General features: G+C 48.9%; 1 protein-coding gene across 1 annotated transcript; it reads left to right on the top strand.

Annotated features, from left to right (window-relative positions):
• The first annotated feature begins 575 nt into the window (after positions 1 to 575).
• pex6 (peroxisomal biogenesis factor 6) lies at positions 576 to 8190 on the top strand. Its single transcript, XM_026304276.2, has 18 exons — positions 576 to 1130; positions 1801 to 2406; positions 2581 to 2747; positions 3065 to 3148; positions 3438 to 3546; positions 3987 to 4120; positions 4256 to 4361; positions 4626 to 4828; positions 4918 to 5104; positions 5224 to 5300; positions 5646 to 5763; positions 5864 to 6069; positions 6295 to 6356; positions 6445 to 6553; positions 6679 to 6795; positions 7100 to 7177; positions 7376 to 7515; positions 7780 to 8190. Exons 1-18 carry the CDS (start codon positions 576 to 578, stop codon positions 7914 to 7916), a joined length of 3195 nt encoding a protein of 1064 aa, XP_026160061.1. The 3' UTR covers positions 7917 to 8190.
• Positions 8191 to 10638: the final 2448 nt, after the last annotated feature.

Below are 10638 nucleotides of genomic sequence, written 5' to 3'. Positions count from 1 at the left end.
CTATCCCAGCTCTCTCTCGGGTGGAAGGCAGGGGTACACCCTGGACAGGTCACCAGTCTGTCGCAGTTCTTTAGACCCATTTAGGTTAAATATATAACGGTCAAAATGATATATTTAGGACCCATAAAACACAGCACAGGGACTAGGGCAGTGGTTCCCAGTGATTAAAGACTTGGGACGTCTGCTAGTGTTTAATTTTAGAAAAGTCCAAAGATGTGACACATTATTCTCCATAATAAAACAGATAGTAACATTTTAAATGCTGGTATTTTTACATCGTGGTACCTTTTAGTCAGGAAGGGCGTCTGAAAACATCTTCCCCCCCTGACAATAACCAGTGTCTGTAAAATGATCGATCAGTAGCAGGTATTGAACATTTCTATTGGCTGATGTTAAATCAATAGTTAATCAGCCAATAAGATTCAATTTAATAATAATGATGAAGGTAAAGTAGGTTGTTGTTTTTATGTCTATTTCTATTTCCGGGGAATAAGCAGCAGCAGTACTTCAGTGTTTACTTTTAGCTTGTAGTTCCTCCTCCCTCCACCGGGTGGCGGTAAAGACGCCCCGGGACTATGAAGCAGCAGCAGCGGCGGCGGCGAAGAAGAGCCGAGATGGCGGTGCAGGTGGACCTGTGTTGTCTGGACGGGTTCCCGTCGCACCTGAGTCCTCTCGATGTTCTGGTGTTAGAATCTCAGCTGGATTCAGTTTTCCACAATGACACGATTCCACCGACCGTCCTGTTCACCCCCAAGCGGCCGCACGGCGCCGGGACACCGGGCGTTTTGCTCCGCGTCCACCCGATCACCGAGGAGGAGGCGGCGGACTGCGGAGGAAGACCCGGAGCCGAGTCCGGGTGCCGGGTTCGGCTCTTCACCAGCCGCTTCTTCCTGCGCCACCACGGGCTCCAGAGGCTCGGCAGCACCGGGACGGTCCGGGCCGTGGAGCCGGTCAGCCTGGACCGAGTGGTGCTGGGAGCCCGCAGCAGGCAGAGTCACCGCTGGGCCGGAGCCGAACAGTTCACCCGCGGGCTGCTGGAGCTCTGCGGACACGGGAGGTGGCTGCTGGTCCGGCAGGGAGACCCGCTGCTGCTGCCCCGGCACCCACTGCTGGGGGAGGATCCGGGCCAGGTGAGACCAGCTACCAGGCTGCATGTGTGAGACTTAGGATCCAGGAAAACACAAGTTGTAGAGTAAATAAAATATTGACTTTAAAGAAGCTGCAGCTTTTCTGAAATATTCAAAATGACGATAAAATGATGATAATTGACGTGACTGAGGCTTAGTGGTTAGCACCGTTGCCTCACAGCAAGAAGGTTCCTGGTTTGAAACCCATCAGGGGCCTTACTGTGTGGAGTCTGCATGTTCTCCCTGTGCTTGTGTGGGTTTTCTCCAGGTACTCTGGTTTCCTCCCACAGTCCAAAAACATGTATGTCAGGTTGATTGGTGACTCTAAATTGCCCATAGGAGTGAGTGTGAGTGTGTGAGGTTGTTGGTCTCTATGTGGCCCTGTGATGGACTGGGGACCTGTCCAGGGTGGACCCCTGCCTTTCACCCAGAGAGAGCTGGGATAGGCTCCAGGGGGGAACAGATGGATGGACTGAGGCAGCTCTGATCCAACTTCATGTTTCATGATGTCCTGTTGGAAATAAGTACAAAGCTGCAGAACGAGGATGTAAATGAATAAAACTGGAGCAAAAACAAAGAGAAGAGAAAAGTGACGAGAGAGACCCATGTGGTCCATGTGTGGTCCGTCCTTTGGACTTCTGGGGGATGAAGTCTTATGTTTTCTCTTCTTCAGGTGCAGCAGCAGCTGATGGAGCTGCTGGTGTTGGAGTGCAGTCCTGTAACTCAGGGCCGGATCACCGCAGACACCTCTCTGGTTCTGACGGACTGCTGGGATCCCACAGACCCCCCTGGCGCCCCCCCGCCCTGCAGACCGCTCAGACTGTGTGTGTCGGACTTCGCTCATTACGCCGACAGTCTCTCAGGGGGACGAGCTCTCCTTGACAACAGGAGGCTGCTGGACTCTGGGCTCTCGGGCGTCCTGCAGGCACTGGAGTGCAGGGTGGACGTGAGGGTGGTGGACACCCAGCGATGGTTGGGGGTCAGAGGTCAGCACGGAGCTGTGGACGTGGACAGCTGTGTGTTTGTGAGCAAACAGCTGCTTCTCAGGCTGGGGCTGTTTAACCTTGAGTGGGTGAGGTTGTCGAGGCCGGGGGGGTCCTCCAGATCCCCGACGGGTCAGGTCTGCAGAGAGCGGCCGGTCTCTGTGGTGGTGGTGGATTTAACATTGAGTCCAGACCTGCAGGGTCACGATGAAGGAGGTTTCATATCTGCGACTCTGTGGTTCAACCTGACTGAAGGAGACGTGATCCCTGTGAACAGCTGCACCCTGAGGATCAAGGTGACACACAGAACTAATTGATCATTAAATATATATAATATCAATTAATCATTAGATTGATCTGCACATTGATCATTGGTGGGAAATGACTGTGTAAACATGGATGTGGGACATCTAGGGACCGCCTGCACAGCTGGATCTGATTGGTCTCTGTGTCTTTCGTTCTTTTGCCAGAGGTGGAAACCGTGTTCTCCGGAGCCCGGAGGCCGCTCGGAAAGTTCCTGCCGCTCGGCTGCTCCGCCTTTGGCCGGCGAGCTTCACATCCAGCCGGTGGTCTCTCCGCTGTACGGCAGCCCGAGCTGCTGCGACGCCCTGCTGTCCGAGCACTTCAGCCACCCCAGGTCAGCCCCCCACAGCTGGTCCCAGGTCGGGTCGGGCCAGCATGACGTTAACTGACTCAGGTCCCAGTCTGACCAGTTCACAACAGATCAACTGCATAATAATAATAACAATCGATTATACATCAGTGTTTTTACGCAGAAATGCTTCAGCTTCATTTCTCATATTTAAATGATTAGAAATAAAATGTTTTTGGATTTTTAACTTTTGTTCTGACAAAATAACGTTTGAACTTGTCAAACTGGACTTTCAGAAACTTTTTACTATTATTATTAGTAGAGGAAACCAGTGTGCTGATGTTTGTCCTCTGTCTGTGTAGACTGGTGTCACTGGGAGACATTTTAACAGTTCCAACTGGAAACCATCCGGACCTGCTGGAGAACAACTCAGAGAGGATCCACAGGTACAAGCCCTCAGTTCCTCCTTCCTGTTTACATCAGATAAACAAACACAGTGATGCATTTCAGACGTACTGGCAAAGGTCGGTTTATTAGGAACCCCTGTGTCAGGCCCAGTCGGTTAATTCATTCATCTGGATTTCTGAATACTGAGATAATTATGTTTGGTGTCAGTGTAAATATTCAGTCTGAAACTATTTGTTACAGGTGTGACTGACTCACCTCGTCCACTTCAGATTAACTTGTTTTAATTCTCTGTCTTACTGAGTCTCTGTGACCTTTGACCTCTGCCAGGTGTCCCGTGCTGTTCTTCAGAGTGCAGAAGGTGTGTCCGTCTGCAGAGAGAGGAGAAGGAGGGGGAGGAGCTTACCTGGCTGACAAACTGCACACCTCCCTGTACATGGTGAACTTTAACCTCTGACCTCAGCCTTTTTTAGTTAGAGCTGCATGATGCTGTTTAAAATGTGTGTGAATCCAGAACCTGGTTCAGCTTATGGGTCTGTGCCGTAGACCTCCATTGTTGTCCACAAACTATTAAAAACCCAGCAGGGAGCCACACCGCTGACCTGGCTCACATGGTTCTTCCTCACCAACAATGGGAGGCCCGTCTGTTTCCAAAAACCAGCTCCAGACTCTGAGAACGGCCGTCACTGTTTACAGTCTCTGAAGGAACAAAGCGTCCACTGGTCTCTGGTTCCACCAGCTTCTCTCTGCACGACGTCTGGAGCTGGTTTTTACTGTCTCTGGATGGGATTTGGACTCTCACACAGGATCAGTTGCCTTTACATTACCATGAAAACTCTGAGCTCAGTGTGTGTGAAGAATCTGTTTGTGTCTCCTCAGGGAGCCTCCACCAACAGCCCCGTCCCCTCGTGCTCTGTGGAGGGAGCGTCTCTGTGGACCAGTCTGTCTCCTCCGGGTCTCAACAAGACCGTGGACCTGATCAGCAGCATCATCCTGCCATACCTGCACCACAGGTAACTCAGCTTGGAGCTGTGACAGGAAGTGTTACCCTGATTGCACCTATGTCAGAAACCTGTATGATAGAGAGAGAGGCATCATGGGACATGTAGTCATGTGATGAGTGATGTCAGCGTTGTGTCTGATTGTAGTGAGTCTTTGCCTCCTGGCACCGTCCTCGTTCACGGTCCTGCAGGGAGCGGGAAGGTGACGGTGGTGAGTGCAGCGAGCCGAAGACTGAACCTCCACCTGCTGAAGGTACAAACCCTGAACTCAGGCTGAATCCACATCCCTGAGAGTCCGGCTGGTCCCATCAGATCGGCCGTTTGACCCATGTGTGTCAGGGACATGGATCCTCAGCCATAATAATCAGACACAGACTGAAGTCAGGACTCACCACGTAGATTATTTTCCTTGTTTTGCCACTTGGCTCCTTTAGAAACAAACTGAAATAAATATACAGATCAGTTATTGATTGATGTGCAGTTCACTGGTTATTTCAGTGTTGTTACCGGTGTGCAGGTGGACTGTGTGAGTGTGTGCGCCGACACTCCCGCGGCCGCCGAGGTGAAGTTGGCGTCGGTGTTTGAGCGAGCCGCCGCCCTGCATCCCTGCGTCCTGTTGCTCCGGAACCTGCAGCTCCTGCTCAGACCCAGAGGAGCGACAGAGGACGGCGCCAGGGTCCAGGCCTCGCTCTGCCAGCTGCTGCACGGCGCCCCCACCAGGTACTGCCTGCTTCTAGCCTGACACAGTAACACTGACATCAGGATCATGTTGGTGGCTGTTGGTGTCAGTGTCTGTGTGTGTGTTTCAGTGTGGTGGTGGTGGCGACGGTCTGCAGACCTCGGGATCTGCCTGCAGGTGTCATGGCAGCGTTTGTCCACCAGGTGGCCTTAGAGAGCCCCACTGAGGAGCAGCGGCGCTCCATGTTGCTCAGCCTGAGCCGAGAGCTTCCCCTGGGCAGAGACGTGAACCTGGAGCGGCTCTCCAAACTCACCGCGGTGCGTTGGGTCGGCCGAGACTTAAGGCCTGAGAAAACTACGTGCATGTGTGACAGAAGAAGAAGAAGAAGAGCTGCTGCTGCTCAGTTTATCTATTAACAACAGTTTCTCCTCCTCAGGGTTTTGTGTTGGGGGATCTGAGAGCTCTGCTGGTCGAGGCTGGAAGAGCTGCCTGCAGGAGGCTGGTCGGCACCTGGTGAGACTGAACGACTTATAACGTGTCAAAGGTCGCAGGCAAAGATGCAGCATCTGTCTCCAGGTTCATTCGGCTACGGACACAGACTGGTCTTAGAGCACAGGGTGGTTGGCACCATTGCAGACTAACTGGCTCCTCCTGACACGTTGTGTTTTCTCTTGAAACAGTAGGAAAATGAAAGATTTAACGCGATCAAGGTTTCATTGATGACTGAAACTGTCACGGCTGCGTTTTCCCTGTTAGAGTCATAAAATATAAAAAGATGAGTCGTGTGTTTGTTTATAGTGTAACTGACAGTGAGTCCAGTCCAGCTGCTAATGGTTTCCTCTGCTGGTCTCTGTGCAGCCCTGGTCGGCAGGAGGAGGATCTGTGCTCCAGCGGGGTCACCATCCAGAACCAGGACTTGGTGTCCGCTCTGGAGACGCTGCAGGACGCCCAGTCCAAGGCCGTCGGAGCTCCGACGGTGACAACACACAGCTCTACTCCACTAGCTCCTCACACTGCAACATGCTGGAGCTGGATCTTTGTGTAAAATACGTCACAGGCCTTTTCTGTGCCAGCAGATCCCTGACGTGCGCTGGGAGGACGTTGGAGGTCTGCAGCAGGTGAAGAAGGAGATCCTGGACACGGTTCAGCTTCCTCTGCAGCGTCCAGAGCTCCTGTCTCTGGGTCTGAACCGCACCGGAGTCCTGCTGTACGGGCCACCAGGCACAGGAAAGACCCTGCTGGCCAAAGCTGTGGCCACCGAGTGCTCCATGACCTTCCTCAGGTAGGAACGCCTTCATCTTCCTCACACTGAGTCAAAGAGCTTTCCAAGTGACGTGAAAGCACGAAGACAAGACACGAACAACACAGGGCCACGAAAAACAGACTGAAATCCAAAGGACAGGATTAGACCATGAGAAGTACAAAGAGGTGCATCAGAAATAATTCATTTTTCTCTGCTCGGTTTCTCTGATCGACACTTTTCTTTCTGCTCTTTGTTCTGTTCCAGTGTTAAAGGTCCAGAGCTCATCAACATGTACGTGGGTCAGAGCGAAGAGAACATCAGAGAAGGTTCCGGTCGTCTGTTCTTCTTCTAATCAAGAGTCTTTTAGGAAATGAATTTGGACAAAAAGGATTTTAAAATGTTTGTTGTGTTCAGTTTTCTGCAGAGCGCGCTCAGCCGCTCCCTGTGTCGTCTTCTTTGACGAGCTGGACTCTCTGGCTCCCAGCAGGGGGCGCAGTGGAGACTCTGGAGGAGTCATGGACAGGTGAGCACGTACCTGGCTCTGATGTTCTGCTGCACTTCCTGTGTTTTTCCTCCTGTTCTTTAGTTGTGAAGTGTGTTAGTGTGTGCAGCTGCAGCAGGACTAATAAAGTCTGGTTGAACCTGCAGAGTCGTGTCCCAGCTGCTGGCCGAGCTCGACGCCCTGCAATCGTCCGCCCAGGTGTTTGTGATCGGAGCCACGAACCGTCCGGACCTGCTGGACCAATCGCTGCTGAGGCCTGGCAGGTCAGAGGTCACACACTCACGTCTGTACATCTGCCTTTGTGAGGACCCTTGTTGACATAATGGATCACCTGGCCCCTTAACCAGGTTTTATTAAAAATAATAATTTAGTTTAATTTAATAAAATAACTCATGAACCTGCCCCCTGAGAAAAAAACAGATATTTTCTCTATTATGCAAATTCATGACGATCTTCCAGTTTTACCTGAAGACCTCAGACTAAGTCAGTATCAACATTTTGTCAGTCCAGCAGATTTTTAGACAAACAGACTCGTCTTTCTGACAAACCTGCTTGTGTCTTCTCCAGGTTTGACAAGCTGGTCTACGTGGGAATCAACGAAGACCGAGTCTCTCAGCTGCAGGTTCTCCAGGCCATCGTCAGAAAGTAAGACAGTAACTACACTCAGAGTATTTTCTTCAGTGAATAAACGCTGAGAAAACGTGAGATTTCTTATTAATATTAGACGTCAGGGAGCAAAACTCGATTTTTAGTTTTGTTTGATGAACCAGTTTTTAATTATCAATCAGAATGTTCCTTCATGCACCTTCAGCACTGACCTCACCATGTTCATTGAATCTCCAGGTTCCAGCTGGACTCTGCAGTGAACCTGCAGGAGCTGGTGGAGCGTTGTCCCCGTCACATGACCGGCGCAGACCTTTACGCCCTGTGTTCCGACGCCATGACGGCCGCCATCAAGAGGAAGATCTCGCTCATGGACGAGGGTAAGAACCAAACAGGCATCAGGTCGACTGGGACCAGCAACAGTTTCACTTTGTTAAAGAAAAAACAGCTGAAGTTTGTTTGGTCACAGCAGCATCATGTGACCAAACAAACCAATCAGAGGAACAAATTCACTAACTGCCCCTTCCTCTCCTTCTGCCCCCCCTCATCTTCTCCCTCTCCTCTCTCTTGCTTTACTCCTACTCCCCTCCCCTTCTCCTTTTGATCCCTCTCTTCCTCTAATTCTACCCCCCCCCTCCCTTCAGGTCTGGACTCGGACGACTCTCCTGTGCTCCTCTCCGTTGAGGATTTCTCTGTGGCGTTGGAAAACTTCAGGCCGTCTGTTTCGGACCAGGAGCTGCTGCGATACAGGAACCTCCAGCAGAGACTGGCCTCGAAGTAGAAACTGAAATATGTTCATCCTGCTGCTCGACTCAGACCCAGATCAGTCCCGGCCAAACGTAGATCATCAGTAAATGTGCGAGTCGCACTGCACTAAGACGTCGTTTTAATTTACTAACGGCAGGAAACAAGAAGTGATGCGGGTGTGAAGTTCATTAGCAATTAGCTTTATGCTAAAGACGCAGGAGAAACTCATGTACTTTGTGTAAATGACGTGTAAAGTTTTTTAATAACATCATTTAAAGAAGGGCCAGTTTGTTACTACACCACAATAAAATCCAATAAAATCAATAAATAATAATTGAACAAGAGTAAAGAACCTTCCTAAATCTTTGCTAATCAATAGAAATACTGATTGAGGACACTTAGTACTAAGGCAGTAGTTTATTTCAGCATTTACAGCAGGTTGATATGGGCAACAAAGATTAGGTTCCTTGATGGATGTCACTGTGAAGGAAATAAATGAATCTTCAGTTTTGGTCCTTGGTCAAACGTTGAATGACAGGAAGTAAGAAGTGAAATGTCCGATGGTAACGAGTGAATAGACGTTACCGTGTTTTTAATCGGCCGTGAAGTGAATCCATCACTGACCATTTAACCACCACACGTGTACCAGGACAAAATACAGACTCACGCCACAGAACCACACATGCGCCTCAAACTGTGGGAGCCCAGAGAGATGTTAAGGAGGAAAAACGTCTGGTCTCTTTCTGTCTCAGACATAATATTGATTATTAATTGATTATTAATTGAACATCCCACATGAAGCAGTTTGAGCAGTTCTGTGGCTACGAGACACACAAACAGGATGAAAATGAAATATTTTGTTCCAGAACTTTATAAAAGAAAAACCAGTGAATGTTTCATTTAGTAAATTAAAGTGCGTATCCTGCAGTGACAGCACAGTTAATTCTCTCTCTTTCTACTCTCAACCCAAACCATCGACCTGGATTTGAAGCAGCAGTGTCTGAAACCTTCAAAGTCCAGATTTGCATACAACCCAAGTCTAAATGTGGTGAGGCCGTGTGACACGTACTGTGGGGAAGGGAGCCGACAGGAGTTGGGATCTGTCTGATTCTTTAATCGGCAGCTGGTTTGGTTCTTCTCACACTCAAACGCAACCCGGACACCTGAAAGAGTCTGAACCAGGACCAGAGACAGCTGCTTGTCTTTGGATGTGAAAGATGTACTGTCATCATGCATTTGAAGAACGGAGTGTGAGGCTGGTAGTCCAGGTCTAGGTGTAATCCGGATTAGTCTGGAGGTCTCAGTCTTTGTGGACCGTCCTGTGGTTTCTCGCCGTTTTGTGGTTCTGGGTTTTTAGTTCGTTGCTGGGGCAAAGATCCAACATACAGGTTTTCCTTTTCTTTGTTTTCCATATCGAACGAGCAAATTCTCTCCGTTAAGGACTCAGGTGAAGTGAGGCATTCGGCTGCAGGTTCTGCAAGAGGACAGGGAACGTTGATGTTTTTGATGGTTGATGTGAAACATGGACAGTTTGCATGAAAAGAGAAATGATGGGAAACGCTGTGAACTACAGAGCTGGACACAAAACCCCATGAAGTCCAATGAACTTCCTCCAAAGAACAAAGAACCTCAACCAAAAAGGAGTAACAAAAACCTTCAGTGGGTTTGTAATTCTCCCTGAATATGCAGATTAAGAAGAATCAGTGTGACATTAACAAATACTCTAAAACATATTTACTCATAAAGCTGCAACAAACAACGTTTTTAAAAAATCAATGAATCAGTTTTGGATCAAACAATAAAGGTAAATCCAGACAAGGAGGTCAAAGGTGACATGGGTCTCATGTCTCAGATCAAACTGTCTGCTCAGTGAGATGAACAAGTTACTGAGAACCAGAGGAAGAACAAGGCTCCACCACAGAGTCCAATGATCCTAACTAATCGATTACAGTCTGTCACATAGTTTAATGACTGGATTTGATCGATTATTAAAATACGTATCGATTAGTTGTTGCAGCCCTACGTGCTAATGCTAATTAGCCTGATCACACAGTGTAATGTGAGTCCTACATAGGCCATTACGTTCCATGTTCCCCAGTATTAGCGTGTTGGGTCAGTCTCCAGGGTTGTGGACCTTTACCTGTTCCTCCTCTCTAACAACATCCTGTGACTTTCCTGGGGTTCAGCATCCCTCCATGCAATATAAGCCATATTTACCGCTTACGTGGCCTTTGCTACTTTTGTGCGCTTCATCCTTTTCCTCCTCATGAGGGTCACCTGAGGCCTCTTCAACCCCGCGATCAGCAGCAGCAACCTGGGCCGCGACTTGGTGAGCCAGCTTCTCAGTAGCGTCCCCTTGGGAAACCTGCAGGAACAACAGCAACGTGTCAGAGCCAGGAGGAAAACTCATCGTAACAAAACAACAAACAAACAAACAAATAAGCAAAACTTTAATTACATGAAATTAAATGAGGGAAATTCAAACCCTGGATCTTACAGCGTTTAGTCGTTTCAGCTGTTCAACACTGAAACATTTGTTTTCCTCAGTAACAAACATCGGATGGATCTTGCAAACGCAACCTGATCTGCTAGGAGTCGTTTGTTATTTACATCTTGTTGTTTTGCGACAGTTTATTGATTATTATCGATTATCGTTTCTTAGATCGGTTGGTTCAAACCTTGGGCTCAGACTAGAAAGCATTCAAATTAATATCAGGTAATGAAATCCTGTATCCACATTAGAGACCCTGAATACA

This window comes from Mastacembelus armatus, chromosome 1, assembly GCF_900324485.2.
Source record: "Mastacembelus armatus chromosome 1, fMasArm1.2, whole genome shotgun sequence".
NCBI lineage: Eukaryota > Metazoa > Chordata > Actinopteri > Synbranchiformes > Mastacembelidae > Mastacembelus > Mastacembelus armatus.
The sequence above is the reverse complement of the archived record's forward strand: the minus strand, read 5'-3'. Positions and strand labels throughout refer to the sequence as shown.